The 24,637-nt window shown below is 42.3% G+C and overlaps 1 protein-coding gene across 1 annotated transcript; it reads left to right on the forward strand.

The window, feature by feature from the left end:
- The first annotated feature begins 17,846 nt into the window (after nt 1-17,846).
- On the forward strand, nt 17,847-22,806 carry LOC137096957 (uncharacterized). Its single transcript, XM_067467755.1, has 2 exons — nt 17,847-19,324; nt 22,517-22,806. The coding sequence occupies exons 1-2, from the start codon at nt 17,972-17,974 to the stop codon at nt 22,586-22,588; spliced, it is 1,425 nt and encodes a 474-aa protein (XP_067323856.1). The 5' UTR covers nt 17,847-17,971; the 3' UTR covers nt 22,589-22,806.
- Nucleotides 22,807-24,637: the final 1,831 nt, after the last annotated feature.

Raw genomic sequence — 24,637 nt, forward strand, 5'->3', positions numbered from 1 at the left:
TTTAACTGTACATTGTGTTTTAAGGCATCAAATTGTTGCCTGTATGTAAAGCCGCCTTGAGTCCCCTCCAGGTTGAGAAAGGTGGGGTAGAAATGTTGTAAATAAATATATAATAAATAAATAATAAAGGGAGATACATTTGGATATGTCTTACAGTCTAATACAGGAGTCCTCAAACTAAGGCCCGAGGGCCGGATACGGCCCTCCAAGTTCATTTACCCAGCCCTCGCTCAGGGACAACATAAGTCTGAAATGACTTGAAAGCACACAGCAACAACAACAATCCTATCTCATCCGCCAAAAGCAGGCCCACACTTCCAATTGAAATACTAATAAGTTTATATTTGTTAAAATTATTCTTCATTTTAATTATTGTATTGTTTTAAAGTGTTTTTTGCACTACAAATAAGATGTGTGCAGTGTGCATAGGAATTCATTCATGCTTTGTTCAAATTATAATCTGGCCCTCCAACAGTTTGAGGGACTGTGACCTGGCCCTCTATTTAAAAAGTTTGAGGACCCCTGGTCTAATAGCAGCAGCAAGATCCCCCCCCCCCCCATTTTTGATAATATCATTTCAATGTATTGTCGAAGGCTTTCATGGCTGGAATCACTCAGTTCTTGTGGGTTTTTTCGGGCTATATGGCCATGTTCTAGAGGCATTTCTCCTGACGTTTCGCCTGCATCTATGGCAAGCATCCTCAGAGGTGAGGTCTGCTGGAACTGAAACCCCCTTTTTTCCCAGTTCCAGCAGACCTCACCTCTGAGGATGCTTGCCATAGATGCAGGTGAAACATCAGGAGAAATGCCTCTAGAACATGGCCATATAGCCTGAAAAAACCCACAAGAACAGAATATCATTTCAGTTCTCAACAATAGAGAAACCCATGAGGCCACAATTAGGGCAGGATTTGCATATTTAATTCCAAAAACAAACAAACAAAATAAATATGTTGGTATGTAAATTGATGGCTGAACACATAGTGAAATGGCTGTCCAGTTGCTAAAGCTCAACTATAAGATATGGCTTGCTAAATACCCCATTGACAGAAACTCCAGTGCAATGTGTAGGGCTGTTTCCATCATGCAGATCCTAAGATGCCAATAAATGTTTGTACTGAGCTACAATTTCAAATTTCTGATTAAAGCTGCAATGGTTTAATTAAAAAAAGTGTGACAGTGTGGGATGTCAGGCACTGTGATTACCATGCCTTCTGGTCAGCTGAGTGAGTATCAGTTGCACAACAACTGGGGCAATGGCAAGAGACATGTAATTAATCATTTAGTTTGTAACAAAGAAAAGCCTGGGAGCAGAATCAGTCGGCTGCAGGCCAATAATCCGCAGGAGACTAGAGATCAAATACTAAAGAAAACTCTTTAGAGTGGAGACTGGAGACTCAGCTTTATAGCACAAAAATGCCCCTTTGGAAAGTGTTGCTGCGGCTATTTATTCAACCCTGCATTGCTGGGATATGGGCTGAAATGCAGACACTGTACCCTGCATTGTTAGTTCTGAGTAGAGCAGTTCCTCTTAATTGACCTCTGTTTCAGAAATTAATTTACTAGTTCTACTTTAGTGGAGACTAACCAAGAGGATTCTATCAACTTTAGAAGGTATATGGTATTCAGGAAAAAATATTGGTGAGAGACTGAATATTTAGAAGTGACACGTCTCCATATTCTTAGAAGGGAAGAAAAAAGATGTTAGTTGTATATAAGATACAATACGATTCTGAAATTATGACTGCTTTGGAATCTCTCTAGTAACTACAGCAAGTATAGATGAGACTTCTTATTCTTTTCTTTAACTACTTAACTGACCGCATCTCCTTCTATGAACCCATACGAGCCCTGAGGTCTTCAGGAGAGGCCCTGCTCTCAGTCCTGCCATCGCATCGTCTCAAGTGCAATTGGTGGGAACGAGAGAGAGGCCTTTTCAGTGGTGGCCCCATGGCCCTGGAACTCCCTTCCTAAAGAGGTTAGAACAAATCCCTCCTTGCTTTTATTTAGGAACCAAGTTAAAACTTTTCTTTGGAAGCCAGTGTTCCCTGAATCAGAATAGTGGTACTCCAAACACCAGCTTTATGTGTGCAATGTATAAATTATAATAAACTTCTGGCAATGGACTTGACTGCAGCCTAAGGAATGGATTTTAGACTATATATTTAAAATTCTATTGAATGTTTAAATTATGTTGGGTTAGTTATTTATTATGTTGTTGTTGCGAGCTTTATAATTTTTCATGAGATGTTGTGATTTAATGACTGTGTTTATTTCTAATGGTTGTAATGTTTTTTGTTTACATGTTGTTCACCGCTTTGAGTCTTATTTAAAATATTTTTTTATTTTATCATGGTTTAATACGTTTGTTATACATTGTTTGTTTTACAGCAGATACATATTATTCAATACAACCTACCATACTTTAACTTTTGGCATCTAGTGTTATTTTTCTGCTTATACATATTATCCATCTCTCACCGCTGTACTCCCCTCCCCCCCCAAGCCATGGCTTTTACATATCATCTGTCCAAAATTTCAATTCTTCTTGTGAAGGTAACTTTCCTTTTTTATTTTTAAATCCTTTTTCAATAAATTTTCTCCATACATCATCAAAATCACTTTGTTTCCATATACCTCTTTTAACTTTTAATATACATGCCAGCTTATCATTTATTGCCAATTTCCCACTGCTTTGAGTTCTGATCTGTGAGAAAAGTAGGATAGAAAAATAAATTAATAATATTTATGTAGATTTTGTAGGTTATTTTATTTAGTTTAATGCATTACATCCATTCAGTGGTTCTACTGTACTTGGATTAAGCAAGTGGAGTTATCCTACAGAAAATTGTGATAGTTGTAATAGCTAAAACCTTTGATGTCAAATTTATTTTTAAGCATATATGTCTGTTTAGAAACTTTCTTAGACTTTTAAAGCTCTTTTAAAATGTATAGGTTGCCTAATACGGTTGCATCTTGTTGAAATTATTCATTGATTTTTAATCTGGAATTGTCTAAAGTGTTTATATTGTTTATCTGTTTGCCACTCTGAGAAAACGGTGGAATGAAACATTATAATTCAATAAATAAATCAGTGTCTACCATCCAACTGGACCAGAATAATTCGACCACTATTGCAAGGCAAATGAAAATTCCTGATACCTAGTTTTGAGGCAATATTCTCCTGTTTTTCTTCTTCTTCTTAAGCTCAAAAACAGCTATTAATTTAGAGGGACTGCATTAATTCTAAAGTGTAGATGCACCCTATATCTCTACCGTTGGCCGATGGAAGCAGTAAATTGATTGGAGAAGACAGAGTGCCTCTTTTCCATAAATCAGAAACCCAATCCCCAAATAGGGCAAATGTGTCTCAGTTCCAAACTCGGGTTCCAAGTTGCAAAGTTGCATAGCAAGAAAATTGGCATCCCAATTGGGAAAATTGGGATGCTAAACAGCATCTTTTTAAATGCCCGAATAAAAGCAGAGACCTATAAAAAGAAGAAAATGTCCCCAGGAGAGCCACATAGATTGACTGAAGTCTATACATTGCTTTGAAGGAGTGATTTCCATGCAGAATGTCTTCTTAGCTGCGCCCTTCAGAGGAAGAGGTCAACTCAACAACTCATGAACTTTGACGTTTTTAAACTATAAAGGCAATTGCTTAATATTTAAATATAGTAAGGATTTGTTGTATCATTTGGGGTAATGTTCTTCGTTGGGTGCTTTGGCAATAGCCGAGAGAAGAGCAGATGTTCCATAAAATATTACATTTCTTGGCAGGCCCTTAACTTTTAAAAAAGAGAGAATTAAGATATTAAACTAGAAGGTGAAAAGTCAGTCACAGTTCAAATGGCATTTCTGATCTTACATTTCTGGGAAGATAATTTGGACAGGAATATGACTGTGCTTTTAAAAGCACACCAAGACCAGTTGCGGTTCTGCGGTTTTGGCCATCTTTAGAAAGAAGCCATTTGCTGCTACAGCTCTTAAAACAGTGTTTCTAATGCTGCAACCCTTGACTACAGTTCCTCTTGTTGTGGTGACCCCTAACCATCAAATTATTTTCATTGCTACTTCATAACTGTAATTTTGCTACTGTTCTGAATTGCAATGTAAGTATGCAGGATGTATTTTCATTCACTGGACCAGATTTGGCACAAATACTTGATATGCCCAAATTTGAATACTGGTGGGGTTGCGGGGGAGGGGGGATGATTTTTTTTTTCATTTGGGAGTTGTAGTTGCTGGGATTTTTTAGTTTACCTACAATCAAAGAAAATTCTGAACTCCACCAACAATGGAATTGAACCAAACTTGGCACACAGAACTCGCATGACCAAGAGAAAATACTGGAAGGGTTTGGTGGGCATTGATCTTGAGTTTGGGAGTTGTAGTTCATCTACATCCAGAGAGCACTGTGGACTCAAACAATGATGGATCTGGACCAAATTTGGCATGAATACTCAGTATGCCTATATGTGAACACTGGTGGAGTTTGAGGAAAATAAACCTTGGCATTTGGGAGTTGTAGTTGCTGGGATTTATAGTTTACCTACAATCTAAGAGCATTCTGAACCCCACCGATAGAATTGGGCCAAACTTCCCACACAGAACCCCCATGATCATTTGGTGTATTTGGTGACCCCCTCTGACACCCCCCTTGTGACCTCCCCAGGGGTCCCAACCCTCAAGTTGAGAAATGCTGTCTTAGAAGAAGATTGTATTACTCTGATTCCCCAGTAGCTGCTGTCTTCCATGTTAACACTACAGTGATTCAAGTTCAACAGTTACTTCAGACCTTAGCATTTCAATCTAAACATTTTCCGAGTATAGATTCAACATCAGAAAAAAAAAAACAACCCAAAGTGGATTCACCAAGCAACTGGCATCAACCTCTACTAACCTCTGCACTGAAAGATCTGAACTCATGGAAGGTTCATGTCAAAGTTTCAACTTTTATTATGTTTACCTGTAGTTAATCAAGAGTACAACACAAAATACAACACTGCATAAACATACCCATATACAACACTGCACGATTTGGCTGGACATTCTCTTCAGGACGTCTTCTGTGTCCCGTCAACAATTTTCTAGATATTTAGGCAGAAATATCACCCAGGCCTAATCTGCTGATCCTTAGAAATAGTAACGAACTTATAAAATTATCAATTAAGTTGGAATTGTTCTAAACAATGGAACATTATCTATGCTGAGTATAGTATTTCTTGTAGCTTCTTTTTGGTAACACTTAATATTACAATAATTTAACATTTCAATTAGCAGATTAATCCACTAAGCTGCAGAACTTGCTGATCGGAATGTTAGTGGTTTGAATCTAAGGACGGGTAAGCTCCTGTTGTTAGCCCCAGCTTCTGCCAACCTAGCAGTTCGAAAACATGCATATGTGAGTCAGGCATGTAGCCAGGGCGGGGGGGCTCGGGGGGCTTCAGCCCCCCCCCCCCGAAATTCTCATGGTGGTTCGCGAAAAGGCCTTACTGGTGCATTATTTAAACTGTTATGTTTATTCATATCATGATCTGATCACCATACTCAATATATCCCATATGCATGGGGGTATTGGGGTAATGATACAAAAGGTTTGCTAGGCTAGACCCTCTTTCACTCAGACTCAGCCCCCCCCCGAAACTCAGCCCCCCCCCGAAACCCCCCCTGAAAAAAAATTCAGCCCCCCCCCCCCCCCCGAAACGAAATCCTGGCTACGGGCCTGATGTGAGTAGTTCTATAGGCACTGCTTCAGTGGGAAGGCTATGGCGCTCTATGCAGTTATGCTGGCCACATGACCTAGGAGATGTCTACGGACAACGCAGGCTCTTTGTCTTAGAAATGGAGATGAGCACCACACCCCAGAGTTGGACTTGACTAGACTTAATGTCAAGGGAAACCTTTACCTTTGCCTTTACTTACCAGTTACTCTCCCATTTTCTAACATAAATGGAATCAAATAGATTTTATTGACTTATTAACAACTAACTAAAAAGTAATGCCCCTTTAGCACTAACATATCACAGAAAGTGAATCTGGGGCCTTTGGCAAGCAAAATCATAGGCTCCATCCTTCTTTAATTACTTGCATGAAGGCAGCAACCTAGAAAGGTTTGGAACATGAGCTTCTAAGGCAAATACACCACCTTATATCTGTTAATAGATTCTAATGAACAACTTCATAAAATATGTTTTCTAGAAAATTGGGATCACATTATTTCTCTGTAAGTCAAATCACAGCAGTAGAGCAATAGAAGACTGACCATTTGTACAATTTTTATAATACTGGGAATGCCCCCCCCCCCCCCCCACACAAACATTTTGTTTCTTTTTTCTTTTCTCTTTTCCAGACATAGAATCAGACTCATAGAATTGAAAGAGATCTCATGGGCCAGCCAGTCCAACCCTCTACGAAGAAGCAGGAAAATCGCATTCAAAGTACCCCTGAGAGATGGCCATCCAGTCTCGGCTTAAAAGCCTCCAAATTAGGAGCATCACCACACTCTGGGGCAGAGAGTTCCACTGCTGAACAGCTCCCACAGTCAGAAAGTTCTTCCTAATGTTCAGGTGGAATCTCCTTTCCTGTAGCTGGAAGCTATTGTTCCGCATCCTAAGCAGACATAGCAGACCTAAGATCAAAAGGAGAATCTGTTTTATGCTATCTTTGTTGTAATGAAAACATTCAGGGATCAGAATCAAGTTGTTTCATATTTTTTACTTCTGAAAGCAGTGCAATGCTTCTGGACTGGAATTGCCTCCTTCTGCGTATCAACTACGCCAGGGTTCCAAATCAGGAAGCAATGGAAAACAATTTCAAGAATTAAAGCAAAGCAAAGTCCTCCTGAACCATGACTACTCAGCATAATTAGCATCAGTCATGCTGTTGGCCCTCCAGTTTTGAGGAAAGACATTTGTCTTAAGGAAACTAATTAGAAAATATCTTCACAAGCTAAGAGGAAAATTTGCAAGTAAATTATAGCCAAGAGAAGAACATGAATAAAAAAAGAAATGAACATGCTAAAAGTTTGCAAACACTGTACTGAGAAACCTGCATACTACTTTAAGGGTATTGTTAAATGTTTAAAATTCCTCCCCCTTTCCTCCTCCTTTCTTCTTTTAATTCATTTTGGATTAAATGAACCAGTTTGATTTATGCTTCCTCAATGCAATGCAATCAAGCCAGCATTTTTATAATCTGGCTACCTGCCGTGCTATATATAGTAGAGAGAGAAGAAGTAATTTGACTACTGGATGCAAACAGTCTTTTGTTCCTATAATTCTTTAAATGAGAGAAATAATAATCCATACTCAAACATTAGGCAGAAAAAATGAAATGCAAAGTTACAGAATGGGAGATGCCGGGCTCGACAGCAGTACGTATGAAATAGATCCCGAGAGTCCTCATGGACAACAAGTTAAACATGAGCAAATAATGTTATGCGGTGGCAAAAAAAAAAAAAAAACCCCAATGGGATTTTGGTCTGCATCAATAGGAGTCTAGTGTCTCGATCCAGGGAAGTCATGTTACCCCTCCATTCTGCCTTGGTTAGACCACACCTGGAATCATACTGTGTCCAATTCTGGGTACCACAATTGAAGGGAGATGTTGACAAGCTGGAATGTGTATAGTGGAGGATGACTAAAAGGATCAAGAATCTGGAGAACAAGCCCTATGAGGAATGGCTTAAAGAGCTGGGCATGTTTATCCTTCAGAAGAGAAGGCTGAGAGGAGACATGATGGCCATGTATAAATATGTGAGGGGAAGTCATAGGGAGGAGGGAGCAAGCTTGTTTTCTACTGCCTTGGAGACTAGGACACGTAACAATGGCTTCAAGCTACAGGAAAGGAGATTCCACCTGAACATGAGGAAAAACTTCCTGATTGTGAGAGCTGTTGTGGAACTCTTTGCCCTGGAGTGTGGTGGAGGCTTTTAAGCAGAGGCTGGATGGCCATCTGTCAGGGATGCTTTGAATGTGATTTTCCTGCTTCTTGGCAGGGGGTTAGACAGGATGACCCACGAGGCCTCTTCCAACTCAATGATTCTATGATTCTATACTCATGGGGCATTGGAGCCCCAGGGGCTGGGGGACTTCAACATCTATGCCTGTCACTCCTTCCCACCTGCTACTAAGGAGGCTGTTCAGGTACTGAACCAGTGCTTGGCTGCTGTGACGGTCTGGATGAGGATTAAACAAATTGAAACTGAATCCAGACAAGACAGAGGTCCTCCTGGCCAGTTGAAAGGCCGAACAGGGCATAGGGTTAGGGTGTTGGATGGGGTTATACTCCCCCTGAAGACTCCGGTTCTCAACTTGGGTGTGATCCTGGATTCATCGCTGAGCCTGGAACCCCAGGTCTCGGTGGTGACCAGAGGAGCATTTGTACAGTTAAGGCTTGTGTGCCAACTGTGCCCGTACCTTGGGAAGTCTGACTTGGCCATGGTAGTCCATGCTCTGGTTGCATCCTGTATAGAGTACTGCAATGTGCTCTATGTGGGGTTGCCTTTGAAGACTATTCGGAAGCTCCAAATGGTCCAGCGGGTGGCAGCCAGGTTACTAACAGGAGCAGCATTTAGGGAGCATACAACTCCTCTGTTGCTCCAGCTCCACTGGCTGCCAGTTTGCTACCGGGCACAATTCAAAGTACTGGCTTTAGCCTATAAAGCCCTAAATGGTTCCGGCCCAGCTTACCTGTCCAAACGTATCTCTCCTTATGAACCATCTAGGAATTTAAGATCATCTGGGGAGGCCCTGCTCTCTATCCCGCCTTCCTCTCATGAAACTATGAAGTATGAACATGGAATGGCCTGATGATGTTACTAGACAGTGTGTTTAATAAGATGACTCTGGTGATTATATGTTTTAAATAGTTTTTAATATGGTTTTTATAGTGCTATGTTGAATGTTTCTAATTGTATCGTTTATGAATGTATGGCATCAACTCGTTGCTAATCTGTAACCTGCCTTGAGAAAGATGGCTATAAATTTAAAAAAATTACAAGGAGAAATTCATCTATCCACATTTTCATTCTTTAATCTTCCAAAGTTTGTGTATGCCTCATAAATTAGGTTCTATCCCCTCATTGCAGCATTGCATAACGAAAGCAAACTGGGGGTATATCCACACTGTAGAATGAACACCAGATTAACTGCTATGGCTTGATGCTATGGATTCCTGGGAATTGTAGTTTGGTGAGACACCAGCACTTTTTGGCTAACAAGGCTAAAGACCTTGCAAAACTACAACTCCCATAATTCTATAGCATTGACCTATGGCAGTTAAAGTGGTGTCAAACTGCATTTCAGGTAGGTCGGGAATAGACTCTCATTTACACGTGACATCACTGTCGTGAACCATGGTAATTATCATGACAACCTTCTCCAGCATGATGGCCAGATGTGTTGGACTACTTGCCCAGGGGATGCCCAAATGTTTTGATATTTTACCATCCTTGTGGGAGTCTTCTCTCATGTCCCCATATGGGGAGCTGGAGCTGACAAAGGGAGCTCATCCACGCTCTCCCTGGATTTGTACCTGTGACCTGTTGTCTTCAGTCCTGCTGGCAGAAGTTTAACCCATTGCACCACTGGGGGCTCCTGTATGTGATGTTAACAGGGTTACTGTGACCCTGAAAAATGCAAGGCAAAACAGAATATTTTTGTCAGTGTAAAAAAGTTGCTATTTGGCATCATATGTCTTCCAGTAAGAATCTCTCCTGGCAAATTCTCTCCCTTGTTCATAGAGGGAAAAGCTCCCACCTGAACAAAATCTCTGCATGACATCTTCTCCACTGAAATAGGGAACTAAGTCAAATAGCATTGTAAAGACTGTGGCAATCATTTTTTCAGCAATTGGGCGGGGAGGGGGGGGGGAGGAAAAGCACAGGGATTGGATGGAGAGGTGGAACTATCTGGACCAACCAGACTGCTGATCTTTAAGAGTACTCGTCTGCACCCAGACGGAGTGGAGAAAATGACTCAAAAGATACTATTAGTGGAGTAGAGTGTGGCATAATAAAGTAAATTATCATTTCACAGTTCATTTACCAGTGACCTTTCCCAGCCGCACATCACCCCTGGGACTCTTATATATTTTAACATCATTACTTTCTGTTTAGTAAATTCTGTTTAGTCCAGGCATAATTCATAATCTGCTCTGGGTCATTTTGGTCAACTGGTGGAAAGATCAGCAAAAAAGGGAAAGAGACACTTCACAAATCATATAACACTTCACAAAGTTAAGAGCCACAATCAAACACAGAGTTCAGGCTACATTGACTTGGGAGGAGTAGATCCCATTGAAACTTGTGGTAGACCTGTGTGACCTGTGGCACTTCAGATGCTGAGCCAGTAACACTCTTTTCATGCCTCTTCTCTGGTCAGGCTTGCAGGAGCTGATAAGAACTGAGGTATTATGAATTTAGAAGGCTACAGGTAACCTGGCCCTGATTTCTGGAACTGTACTCTCAGAACTCATGTATGGTAAAGGTAAAGGTAAAGGTAGTCCCCTGATATTAAGTCCAGTCATGTCTGACTCTGGGGTGTGGTGCTCATCTCCATTTCTAAGCCGAAAAGCCAGCGTTGTCCGTAGACACCTCCAAGGTCATGTGGCCGGCATGACTGCATGGAGCGCCGTATTCATCCTAAACTCATGTATTCATCCTAAAACCTGGATTTACCCTGAGTTGGATCTTGGCTGTCCCCAAAACGTTTCTCCACTTTCAATAAGCATCCAGTATTAAATAATACTAATACTAATACTACTACTAATAATAATAATTTTATTTATACCCCACCATCATCTCTCCAAAGGGGACTCGGGTGGCTAACATGAGGCTAAGCCCAGAATTACAGTACAACAAAATAAAATCAAAACAAACATCAAATAATAAAAACAAAATAAAATACATAAAATAACAGAAAATGAAATAAACAGATGCAAAATGTGATAAAGAAATAAAATAAAAGCACAGTGGGTGGGCCAAATGCATAGAATAAGACTGATAAAACCGTGAGTGAGATAAGTAAATAGAGAAGTATTTGTCTTTGGGGGAGCTCAGAAGGGGCAAACAATGGGATTAGGCCTTCATTAAAGACAAGGGAAAGTGCGTCATGAGGACAAAACTATAGTTGGGTGGGACATGATATGAGGATATGTGTTCACTCGTCACAGGCACACCGGAACCAGGTTAATTGATTATAGACCCATGTTAATACAAATTGGGGGATGCTCCAGGGTCTGCTTGAAACTCCAGAGCATCTCAGTAAGGGCAGCCTGGAGGGTAGGATTGGGTCTGATTTAGACCCATCTGCGGTTCACATGGGACACTACCACCATCCCATTTTCATCACTGCAGGGAAGGGGGCAGATTGTGCCCATGTCGCTGCCATGGTGCGCCCAGGTAGCCATATGAACTGGTTGTCATGGGGCCCTTCCACACAGCCCTATAGCCCAGAATATCAAGGCAGAAAATCCCACATTATCTGAGGGTGGACTCAAGTAACCCAGTTCAAAACAGATATTGTGGGATTTTCTGCCTTGATATTCTGGGATATAGGGCTGTGTGGATGGGCCCATGGACACCCCATGTTGACATCATTAGAGGCACCCACATAACCAAGATTAGGAGCTCACTCCCTTTTTCCTCCTGGTCACATGGGTGCCTCTTCTGATGTCAGCCAAGAGCTCCTGTGATGAACAGGAGCTCACACAGAACTATTTAGCTGACTGGGAGTGGCGATGGCAACAAGGGTGGTGAAAGTCCAATGGGGTCAACACAGTCTTGTCCCAGTTAGACTGTGTAGACCCCAATCCGCCACTGCAACAGATTTGAAAAGGTACAAATGGCTACCTCCATGGCCAGTCTCAAGCAGTTCTGCTCAGACTAGCCCCAGATTAACTGGTAGCTTCAATTGCATTGATGTTGGTGGTGTTTAAGTATGTGTAAGATGGATTGGTACCAAGAAGTGTGATGATAGAATCTGGTATATTAATTTTTGGCATGGGTTGGTGGACATCATGAAAAAGTTCTTTGGACTAGACCTTCCAGTTGCCATGCTGGCTGAAGTATTGATTATATGATCTGGAGCTCACCTCCAGCCCAAACAAACTTTTCGAAGGTTTTGCGCATTAGTTACCAGGAATTTATAATAACAGATGCATTATATGAAAGGATAAAATTGTGTGTTGAGATATGCTGAAGGAAAAGCAAGTTGAATGAACTGTCCAATTCCCTAAACAACAGAACATTTCACACACACCTGCCATTAGCTGCCAGCTTAGCTAATGAATGTCAGAGACTTTGCTGCCATTAACACAAAACAACACCTCAAACTTAAGAGATGAGTGACTGTAATTGTTTGACATCAAGAATTTCAGTATTATGCCTGGCACAACTCATTTAAATGCTGATATATGTGCTTATGACATGAGCATACAGAAAACCAGCTGTCAGGAAGAGTTGAACTCCCTGGGAGTACTTTTGATCTTGGCAACACTGAAAGTATGATTCATTACCTCATTGAGAACTCAGTAATACCTATTTCAATGCTGTCATTTATTTGTGACCAATTGCAAAGCAGGGAATATTGAGTCCAGTCCTGTATACTTAGCATTATAGTTGCTGTGTACCTTCAAGTGGTTTCTGACTTACCGAAACCTTAAGCTGAACCTATCACAGGGCTTTCTTTGGCAAGATTTGTTCAGAGGGGTTTGCCTTGTCTTCTTCAAGTTGAGAGAGCATGATTTGGCCAGGCTCACCAACTGGGTTTCCATAGCTAAGCAGGGATTTAAACCCTGGTCTCCAGAGTGATAGTGCAACACTCAATCGACTGCACCATAGTGACCTGTGATTTTTAGCATAACAAAAATTTGCATGAATTGATGGAGAAAGTGTTCAGCATGTTTAAACCTGTTGTTAATTCCATTAACATTAAGAGACATCATTTTGAGATTTGACATGATCCAATTAATCTCTACCCACTCCTCTCCCTAGTCCCACAATCCCGCAAAATCAAATGATCCTTGTACATGTTGTACCCCTGCTCACTCAGTTACAGAGCTGTCCCTTTCTCCATCTCTCCTCCTCCTCCTCCTTCCTCCTCCTCCTCCTCCCTCCTCCTCCTCCGCCTCCTCCTCCTCCTCTTCTTCCTCCTCCTCTTCTCCCTTTGCTTTTTCTTCTTCTGCCGCTTCCTGTGTTTCTGCCTCCCCACCGCTTTGTTCCTCTTGATATTTCTGCTTCCTTGGTGTTGCCCAGTACACCCTCTGGTCTCTTTTTCTCTGTTGTTGGGTCTCCTCTGTTCTCTCTTCTTCCATAAACTCCTTATTGTATTTCCTCAACAGCTGATCTGCTTTTGAGGAGTCCAAAATTAGATTCCCTTTCCCTTTATAATAGAAGGACACTCCTTGTGGAAATAGCAATCTGAAGAAAATGCTCTTCTTCTTGATCTTCTCCACCAAGGGTGTAAATTATCTTCTTTTTGTGAGCACTCTGCAAGAAAAAAATAGGTCAAATAGGTTTTTTCAGGCTATATGGCCATGTTCTAAAGGCATTTTCTCCTGACGTTTCACCTGCATCTATGGTAAGCATCCTCAGAGGTAGTGAGGCTCTACAGGCCAATGGATACTCCACCTCAGACATCAGAAGAGCTGCAAAACCGAGAACAAGCCACGAGAGTAAAGACGAAGATTCACCCAGAGTAAAAGTGTTCTTGCCATACATCAAGGGAACCACTGACCACATAGGGAAGCCGATGACGAAACACAACATACAAACTATCTACAGACCCACCAAGAAAATCCAACAAATGCTACGTTCAGCAAAGGACAAGAGGGATCCTCTCACTTCTGCAGGAATCTACCGTATACCATGCAGCTGTGGACAAGTCTACATAGGGACCACCAAATACAGCGCCCAAACACGAATCAAGGAACATGAAAGGCACTGCAGACTACTTCAACCAGAGAAGTCAGCCACAGCAGAGCACCTGATGAACCAGCCTGGACAGAGCATATTATTTGAGAACACAAAAATGCTGGACCACTCCAACAACCACCATGTCAGACTACACAGAGAAGCCATTGAAATCCATAAGCATGTGGACAATTTCAACAGAAAGGAGGAAACCAAGAAAATGAACAAAATCTGGCTACCAGTATTAAAAAACTCTAAAATTAGAACAGCACAAAAACAGAGAGGAAACAAACAAGGACATCTAATTACCTCTCTACAAAAGATTGCTCCAGGCACTGCCAGGCAATCAAATGCTAATCAAGGTGATCAGTTGAAACATTCACACCTAGCTCCAGAAGACAAGAGTCCTTTGTCCTATCTTAGTCATTCCACAGATATATAAACCCTTTTTCCTAGTTCCAACAGACCTCACTACCTCTGAGGATGCTTGCCATAGATGCAGGTGAAACGTCAGGAGAAAATGCTTTTAGAACATGGCCATATAGCCTGAAAAAACCTACAACAACCCAATTATCAAGAGTGTTTTCTGATCACAACCCGGTGCTGTTAACCCTACAAAGAGGACATGGGGAAAGGAAAGCATGGAAAATATGGTTTTAATTTGAAAAACTCTAGAATGAAAAAGAGGATTAGGATGGGTACAAAATATTATTTAAACAGAACTTAAAGGATGAGATGGATGAAAAGATTGTCTGGGAAGCAGAGAAAGCAGTGATTAGAGGCTTTTTGCTAGAACACTAAGAGTTATAGTCCAACATATCTAGATGGTTTTCAGAAGGTTAGTCTACTCCCCACTTTAGGATTATGGCTGGTAGGCATTACATTGAGTATATTAAGGGGATTCTATTCAAAACAACATCCACCAATTACATTCTCCATATCCCCTTTGTGGTGTCCAGCAGCACTCACTCAACAGCAAAGCCAGCTAAATCCCAATCAACCCAATTCTCTTGATGATAAAACGTATACATTTTAGGTGAGGACAGATCTTTCCACCTTATCTCTAATTCACGCTTCCAATTTACTATTGTTCCAAGGGGCTGATGTTTTTAAGTATCCCTCTGCTATTGTTGGAGTTGTGAGCAGGCAAAATTGCAGTGGTTGGTATAACATCTATGTGGGGAACTAAGGGAAAATATTCAGGAAACAAATGAATTTTTCTGTCCCCAAAATGTCATAAATACCAAACCAATAAGTGAAGATACTATTGTGGTTGTTGTTTTGTGCCTTCAAGTCATTTCCAATTTATGGTGACCCTAACGTGTTTTTGGAGGAAGTTCTTTTCAAACTATGAGTAAGTGACTCGACTATCACCATCACTTCTTTTATAAGCCGTCCAGCAAGCAATCTGAAAGGTCACAGAAATGCACAGCTTTTGGTAATCCTATGACATTTATCTCATCCACCCAGAGCGGGTTAAGGTTCTCATTAGCACTAACTGCTTTCACTGATTGTAGAATATCAATGGCTGGCCCATGAGGGTGTCATTTTCCTGTCATATGCCAGCCATATCAAATTGAAGAACCTTATTTTCCAGTGGTTGTAAAGAAAGTGCTAACAAGACATCCCTGAGAGAAATCCTGTAGTACCATAGTTTAAACCAAGAGACTTAGAACAATGTTTGTAGGAAAACAATGTCATATTCTACAGAGCAAAATACATACAGACAAGAAAAGTAAGGCTGTGTGTAAGCTGTGTTTTTCTGTGTGTGTCAAAATTTCAAATCCTGCAAAAAGGATGAAAAGAAATCCTGGTAATGAAGGATTGACTGCTTCTGTAAACAAAAGCAGCCAACTTCAGAGATAGGGTGTGCTCACAATGGGGTTGATCCAGGCCCCTTCTACGCTACCCTATATCCCAGGATGTGATCCCAGATAACTGCTTTAAACTGGATTATATGAATCTTCATTGCCAGATAATCTGGGATAAGAAGATAATTTAGGAGCAGATCCTGTGATATAGTGGCTGTGTGGAAGGGGCCCCAGAGTAGTGCTTAGTACACATCCTCCAACATATCATGGAGGAAAAGTGGGGCAGGTGTAGTAAAGCAACATAGGAACATAATCAAATCAAATCAAACCAAATAAAAAATCTTTAATATGGCCATAGACCAGCATAAGGAGAGTATGCTACAGTCTCATAAAAGCATTGTACATTAAAATCTAAAAGGCTAGAAAACAGAGGTACGTTGAAGGCTAAAGCACAAAAACAATTTAGAGAAGGGGACTAGAAAGGGAGAGAGAGGGAGGGAGATTGATGGAGGTGTAGAAACATACAGGGCGCAAGTCTAGGGAACTGGGGTGGGAAGAACTGATTTACATTTCACTTAGCTGATAGATTGTCAACTTTTGGAACTAGTCATCACCTGGAGGATTTTAAGTGCTGCGGCACAAAACTTGGCAGCATTATAGGTTATAACTGTGTTGGTATCTGAGAGCAGCGGGATGGTTTAAAATTGTCCTGAATGGCCTGGGTAATTATATAGCAGAGGCAGGATGAGTCTGGAACATGATCAAGATGACCAAAGTTACTAAAGAGGAATAACACACAAGTTGGGAGAGGCTGCAGCAGTTTGCTTTTCCCTGAGACTACTGGGAAGGACAAGACTTCAAAGCCCCTCTCCTCTCTTCCCCACCAGTTGAGTTAATTCTTTTGCATTTTGAACTAAGTTTGGAACAACTGAAGCAATCTGAGGACATATGGTTTAATGGGAAGAGTAGAGAAAAACAGAGATTTTAAAAGCAGTTGAAAAAATGGTCAATGATTAATTGGGATTCTTTCTGCCAAATTGGGATAGTAAAGTTCTCTTTACACTGGAGGAAGTAAATGGGGAAATGTTATTTGCATTTTCTCTTTGTGTCTCTTTATTGCTGTTGAGGAAAGTTGGGCAACCTTTGGGATCTGTATATATAGGAATTCAGGGGGCTATATGGGAAAGGGAGTATTGATGAGGAATGCCCTCTGTCCCCTTATGTTAGGATCCTAAACTCTAATCATTTCTCAAGTGGGCGATGTTATAAGGACATCTCTCTTAATTTTGTTCCATTCAGAAGACACTGACTTTCTTCAACTGAGAAAAAGGTATTTGTGCTTAGCTTCCACTGAATTTAATTGGGCTTAATTGAATCCTGCCTAATTTGTCCCACTGGGACAAGCACAACATACTTTTTCTGGTTTGTCATCTTACTTTAGCCTTGTTACACTAATGATCAATTTCCAACATTCTTGCCACACCTCTTTATTGTAATAGCCAAAGCAGACAATAAAAATAGCAGAAATGAATATTTACACTATAATATTAAACAATCAGTTCAATGTTCTCATAAATTATTGTAGTTAAGACTGCCATGGCAGGATTCATTTCATTTCATCATGAGGAGGTTAAAGCAAACTTTGAAACAATTAATGCCTTCCATTAAAATTAATGAAATGACATTTGATCAAATCTAAATGTTTAGTTAAGTGTATGCAGGCTAACTTATTTGTTGAAATGGAGAGCATGCAATATGCATTGATGTTTTCTCCATGGATTGAAACCCTGATTTTCCAGGCTTCCAAGTGGTTGAAGATAATGGCTGGCTTGGTGAATGTTGTATTATACTTTGGAGATTTCCACTGCGTTCAATATATGGCTAAAAGGTGTCAGGATCCAGTTTCCGTAGCCCTGATTTCGGCGCCGAAAACTAGACTCCTGACACTCCTAACTGATAACGACACTGCAGGTGGTGGCCTTGGAGTACAGCAGTTCACTTGGTGGCGGGAAGCTTTGGCGGGAGTTTGGTGGTTGGCGGGAATGTATGTTTCAAATGTGTAGGAGGGTATATAAGGGGTGGCCTGCAGCCATCTAGCAATTCCGGCTTTTATATGTTACAGTATCTGACAGTAAAGTTCTTTGATTGACATGATGCAAGTCTCCTGTCTTCATTGAGCCTAGCCATCGTGAGCTGACATTAAGCCGGAATTCCTAGCACCGTCCTGCAACTGCAGTGAGGTGGTATGATGGACGAAGGGAACGAATCCCCTGCAGAGGAGGAAGAAGACACCGTCCTCGGGGCGATGGGAGGAAAACCAACATCGCTCCTGGGTGAGGCTGAAGCGGAACTCGAAAGAGTGACTGCACTCGCTTCATCAACAGCGTTCGCTAACCCTAACGGAGTCACCCAAAGGCGAGCGAGGGAGATCGCAGGGGGAGGCAGCAGCGACATGGACTTTAACTCTCCCCAGAGGCAGGGATACCTAGAAGAGAGAGTGGCTGCCATGGAAACCACGCTATCCGTGATGTCCCGACTAATGGAGCGCCTGGCCCCTCTGCTGGAGGAACAACCACCCCGCACGGAATCCCCGTGGGATACCAGCACAGGGAGCAACCAGATCCTGGGAGCGAGACGCAAAACCCAAGCGACATCAAACGCAGGAGGAGACGGTCCGGCCCGAGGAGTGACGATAACCCCGCAACCCCTTCCCATGAGAACCGGAGCAGGACGCGGAGCAGGGCAATTAGAGGCACCATTCGGGCAGGCCGCAACCCCAGTAGGAATGATGCAAGCAGGCACACAAGGAATGCAATTCCAGCCTTTGCAACAGAGGAGGGAGGATCTACGTGCCGAATTTGGAGGGAAGCCTGAAGACCTTGACTTCTTCCTGACACTGGTAAGAGGATATCTGGAAGATAATGCACATACCTTCAGGTCGGAAGCCAGCCGAGTGAGAATGGTGGGAGCAGCGTTAAGGGGAGGCGCAGCAAGCTGGTACGTGCAACTGCACGCTCGACACGACCCATGCCTAGGGTCGGTGAGAGCATTCCTGGCTGCACTAGAAGCACGCTTCCGAGACCCCCTTGAACGCATCAAAGCAAGAGACAAGCTAAGAACGATTACACAAGGGCAAAGGAGCGTATCGGAATTCGCTGAGGAATTCCAGATGCTGGCTGAACGGGTCCCAGATTGGTCTGCCCAGACTAAAGTGGAAATCTTCAAGGAAGGTCTGAGGAAGGAGCTGCTGACATGGGCTCTACATCGCGACGATCCAGGGACGGTCCAGGGCTGGATCCAACTAGCCGGACGAGTGGAGACAACATTGAGCCAAATCGAGCGACACCGAGGAACTACCATAACATCCAGACCGCAGAGGAGAGAGGACAAGAAGCCATCTGGAGAGCCGCCAAAGAAGGAGCCAGCGAGCAGAGAGAAAAGCCGACAAACCGGATGTTATGTCTGCGGCCGTGTCGGCCACCGAGCAGCTGCATGCTGGCAGCGGAAGGGAGGGGATCCATCACGGCCGATACCTAAACCGATGGCTGGGAGGAAAGCAGAAGAATGCTCCCTGCATGAGAACATTAAGGGATCTTTGGTGAGTCAAAGCAATGGGATGCTCATCTTCCCCATAAGACTAGAGGGATTAGATAAATGGGCCAGTTGCAAAGCTTTCATAGACTGCGGATGTTCTAGAAATATCATGACCCCTGAACTAGCGGAAGAGCTAAAATGTAAGACTATAGCTTTGCAAACCCCCATAGCATTTACCCAACTAGATGGGTCAGTAGCTTCTGGAGCCCCAGCTAAATATGGGGTCGGAGGAGTGAAATGCAAAGTAGGCGATTGGGAAGGCGAAGTAGCATTTGTGGTGGCCCCATTAGCGAACTACCATGTAATCTTGGGAATGCCATGGTTACAAGGAGCAAACCCCCAAGTAAACTGGGAGGAGAGGAGCCTAAGCTTCTCACAACCAAAGATGGGTGGCAGATGTGAGGAAAACGCATCAGAAGAGTGGGTACAGAACATTCCACCACAATATAGAGACTTTGCCGATGTCTTTGATGAAAAGGAGGCCGACAAACTACCCCCAAAAAGAAGGGTTGAGGTTAAAATTGAAATTAATAAAGGGGCAACGCTTCCAAAAGCAAAAATATACCCAATGTCGGCTAGGGAAATGGAGGAACTGAAACAATACATAGACAAGAATCTAGCGCGAGGATTCATTGAACCTTCGGACTCCCCCCTCGGGGCCCCCGTACTGTTTAGACGGAAGAAGGATGGGTCATTGCGCTTGTGTGTAGACTATAGAGGGTTAAATGCGGTGAGCACTACCACTTGTTACCCTTTACCATTAACCAAAGACCTACTATCTAGACTGTCGGAAGGGAGGATATTTACAAAGCTGGACTTGGTGGAGGCTTACCACAAAATCAGAATCAAGCCAGAGGACAAATGGAAAACGGCTTTTTCCACCGCAATGGGATTATTCCAATTTTCCGTGTGTCCCTACGGGCTAAAAGGCGGGGGAGGGGCATTCATGCAAATGATAAATGAAGTGCTACACCCCTTGTTGTACCGGGGTGTGTTTTGTTTTATAGATGATGTAATAATTTTTAATAAGAATGAATTGGAGCATTGCCAGCTGGTGAGAGATGTGTTACAAAGGCTAAGGGAGGCAAAATTGTTCGCCAAACTAGCCAAATGCGAATTTAATAAGAGGCAGATTGATTTCTTGGGATACAGAATATCCCACAAAGGGATTGCGATGGACCCTACAAAAGTAGAGGATGTGAGGGTCTGGGAGCCACCTACCACACGAAAACAATTGCAGTCATTCCTGGGATTTGCAAATTTCTATAGGTCCTTCATAAAAGATTTTGCCCAGCTGACATTACCCCTTACGGAACTGCTCAAAACAAAAGGGAAGGGAGAAACAGCTAAGACACGATCCCCGGGGGCAAAGTTAGTGTGGTCAGACGAATGTCAGAAAGCATTCGACCAACTTAAGCAGAGATTCACTGAGGAACCACTTCTAACCCACCCAGATATGGCCAAACAGTTCGTACTCCATTGCGACGCCTCAGATTGGGCATATGGGGCAGCGCTCATGCAAAGAGACTCTGAAGGAGCCTTGAGACCTTGTGGGTTCCTATCCAAAAAGTTTACCGAAACAGAACGAAATTGGCCTATCTGGGAGAAGGAAGCTCTGGCTATTATGAAAGCATTAGAGTGTTGGAGACACTTGCTAGAAGGGAGCGGCACCCCATTTGAAGTTTGGACTGATCACAGAAACCTCCAGTATCTCACATCCCCCCGTAAATTGTCGGCCAAACAAATCAGATGGGCTCAATATTTCTCACGTTTCCAATTTGAATTAAAGTTTCATCAAGGAAAAAGAAACGTCCTCGCAGACACGCTGTCACGTATGCCCCGACAAGAGGGAGAAAAAGAACGAGCCGCTGAGAGCCTCATATCGGTCCAAAGGGGAAACATGGCCGTAGTAACTAGAGCCCAAGCTGAGCGCAATCGAGAGATAGTGGGAGTAGAAGGTGGAGGGGGAGAGAGTTGGGAAGAAGAGTTGAAACAGGCATATAAAAAAGACGAATGGTTAAAAGATAATGAGGAAAAGGTGGAATGGAAGGGTGGACTGGTGTTTGTGAATAGAAAACTGTACATTCCGGAATCATTGAGGGGGAAAATGTTAAAGAGATGTCATGATAATAAAAGTGCAGGCCATTTTGGGGTCACCAAAACAACAAAATTGCTGGCAAGGCAATGTTGGTGGCCAGGAATGAGAAGTAACACTAAATCGTATATCTCACACTGCGAAACGTGCGCTAAGAGCAAAGCCTCCACACAGAAACCTGTAGGATTTTTGCAAAAAGTAACCGAGCCTACGAGACCGTGGAGTTCGATTGCGTTTGATTTTGTTGGGGAACTTCCACCAAGTAAGGGGCAACGTTACGTTTGGACCGTCCTAGATCTATTCTCAAAAAATGTACATTTTATTGCACTCCCAAAACTTCCGTCCGCGGAAAAACTAGCAGAATTGTTCGTTAAACACATTTACAAATTACATGGGTGTCCGGACCAAGTCATTAGTGACAGGGGAGTCCAATTTACTGCGAGGTTTTGGAAAGAGTTCATGAGGTTACTAGGAGCTGAGAGGACATTGAGCTCGGCTTTCCATCCCATGACGAACGGGGGGGTGGAACGAACTCAACAAACTCTCGGGACATTCCTCAGAACATACGTAAACCAACAGCAAACCAACTGGGTAGATATCCTCCCCTTCGCAGAGCTAGCATACAATTCAGCCCCACATTCCACAACCCGGGAGTCGCCTTTCAAAATAATTTATGGCCAAGAAGTAGCCCCCCTTCCTAGACTCCCAGAATGGCCGGAGGGAGAACAAGAAAGAGGGGAGGGTTGGGCCCAGCAAATGAGAGATAACTGGGTAAAGGTGGTAAAAGCATTGCGAGAAGCACAAAAACAACATAAGCTGTTCGCAGATCGCAAAAGGAGGGAGGGAGACAAACTAGAAGAAGGAGAATTGGTATGGCTGTCAACAAAAAACATCAAACTTAACACACCATCGAAGAAGCTCACACCACGATATATAGGCCCATTCAGAATCATTAATCAAATAAACGAGGTCACATATAGATTGAAGCTACCAAAAGATTTGGGAAAAATACACCCGGTATTCCACTGTGGACTGTTAAAAAAATATTTGGGGCCCCTCGACCCGGAAAACGATTAGATATATGTTCCGTTTCCCTTTCAGGAGGAAGAAGAGGAGGAGGACGTCATGTCAGGATCCAGTTTCCGTAGCCCTGATTTCGGCGCCGAAAACTAGACTCCTGACACTCCTAACTGATAACGACACTGCAGGTGGTGGCCTTGGAGTACAGCAGTTCACTTGGTGGCGGGAAGCTTTGGCGGGAGTTTGGTGGTTGGCGGGAATGTATGTTTCAAATGTGTAGGAGGGTATATAAGGGGTGGCCTGCAGCCATCTAGCAATTCCGGCTTTTATATGTTACAGTATCTGACAGTAAAGTTCTTTGATTGACATGATGCAAGTCTCCTGTCTTCATTGAGCCTAGCCATCGTGAGCTGACAAAAAGGTATATTTTGCCTACATATATATTATGTTTGTTGCTGCTTCATAATACTTCCTGGTATAAATGTTTCAGACAAGCAAAAGCTCCTCAAGGAAAAAAGAAAGCATTGAAAGACAAACTCTTGGCATGTTTTTCTTGCTTTATTAAAAATATAAAACTTTCTTAAATCCCACTGGCAATTAATGTTAAATATCTGAACATTTTAATGTGATCTAGTGGACATAATCTGTCTGAAGCCTTAAAATATGGCTACAGTTCTGATTATATTGGGCAAATTTCTAACATTTTCTAGCGGAAGAGCCATTTAATGCCTCAGCATTCCCTTTCTGTGAACCTAAAAACCACTTCTTGCAAATCAAGCTTTTCAGTCCATACTTTGAATACAAAGTCTCACATTCTGCGGGAAGTCAACCTATTAGCTGAGGGAAAAGTCATTTGGTGCAGTAAATTTTTTTCCCAATATAGGCACAACATGATATTCCAGATTGCTGCGCCAGAGGTGGGATGTATGAATGTGTCACTGTCACAAACAGAAAGCTCAGCATTGTTTTTGTAAAAATGTTATCCCTCAGTTTTCTATTCATCTGTACAGTAGTCTTTCCAAGTGATGCTGGCTGAAGATTATGAGAATCGTACTCCAACACAGCTGGGGGTTGCTGAGTAGGGGAAAGCTGCCATAGAGAAATGTGAACATTGCACATTGCTGTGTTACTATTAGTCCAGTAGTAACAACACTCACTGCTGAGCAATGTCAGTAAATTGTTGTGTAACCTTCTGGTGCCAAAAAGTGAGAAAAGGAGGGCACAGGATGAGACATCAAGACTTTATGAACCTTGAAGTTGCCTGTTCCCTCCCCTCTCTGTCTGGTAGGGATTTTTGCCGATTTATCCTCTGTTGCTCACTTTTCCAGCTGCTTTTAAAAGGTCAAAATTTCTCTCTGCTCATCCTCAACTTTGGTTGCTGCAAGCTGGTTTCAAAGTGTTAAAGTAATTTGCACTCAGTTAACTTATTTTAGGGGGAGCCCTGGAATCTTGCCCTTTCCATGAGACTCTGGCAAAAGCAAAATGCCGCAGTCTGTCTTCACTTATGTCATTATTAAGTCTTCCCAAGTTGACTACACCCTGATGTTGTTTGGCTACATGTATCCGATTTTCATCTGTGAAATGTTGGAAAGTATACTTTCAACCTATGAGGACCCCATGAATTTCATAGCATTTGTTTAGAGGAGACCTGCTATTTCTCCTTTCAAGCCGCTTTCCATGTGTAGCTGAAAGCAGTCATTTTTGGCAGCCATGTGGTCTGTTGCCACCGGAAAAAAATAGCAGTGGAGCTTGTGCCATTACAACTGGCCAAAAGGACCAAAACAGCCGGAGCCCGTTTTCAAAAACAGACCCTCACACAACCCTAATCTACCTACCAACCAGGTCTGATCTTGTTTAGCTTTCAAAATCAGACACAATCTGGTGCCTCCAAGGCATTTAGACCTTTGCTTATTTTGGTTATCATACTAAACTTCTGCCTCCCTACCCTCCAAGATAATGGCTTTACATACATCTGTGGTTTATTGTACTGTTTTTGAACTTTTAAAAATCTAATATTTAATATTAAAATTATTCGTTGTAATAGTCATTTCTATGTTTTAAGCTATATTTTATGCACTTCAATTTATAAGCCACATTGAGCTTCGTTTTTGGAAAAAGATATGAATACAGCTAACAACAGCATTAATGATAATAATGATAATAAAGACACATGTTGAGTCAAGAGAAATGCCCAAGAAAGGA

This window comes from Anolis sagrei, chromosome 1, assembly GCF_037176765.1.
Source record: "Anolis sagrei isolate rAnoSag1 chromosome 1, rAnoSag1.mat, whole genome shotgun sequence".
Classification (NCBI taxonomy): Eukaryota; Metazoa; Chordata; class Lepidosauria; order Squamata; family Dactyloidae; genus Anolis; species Anolis sagrei.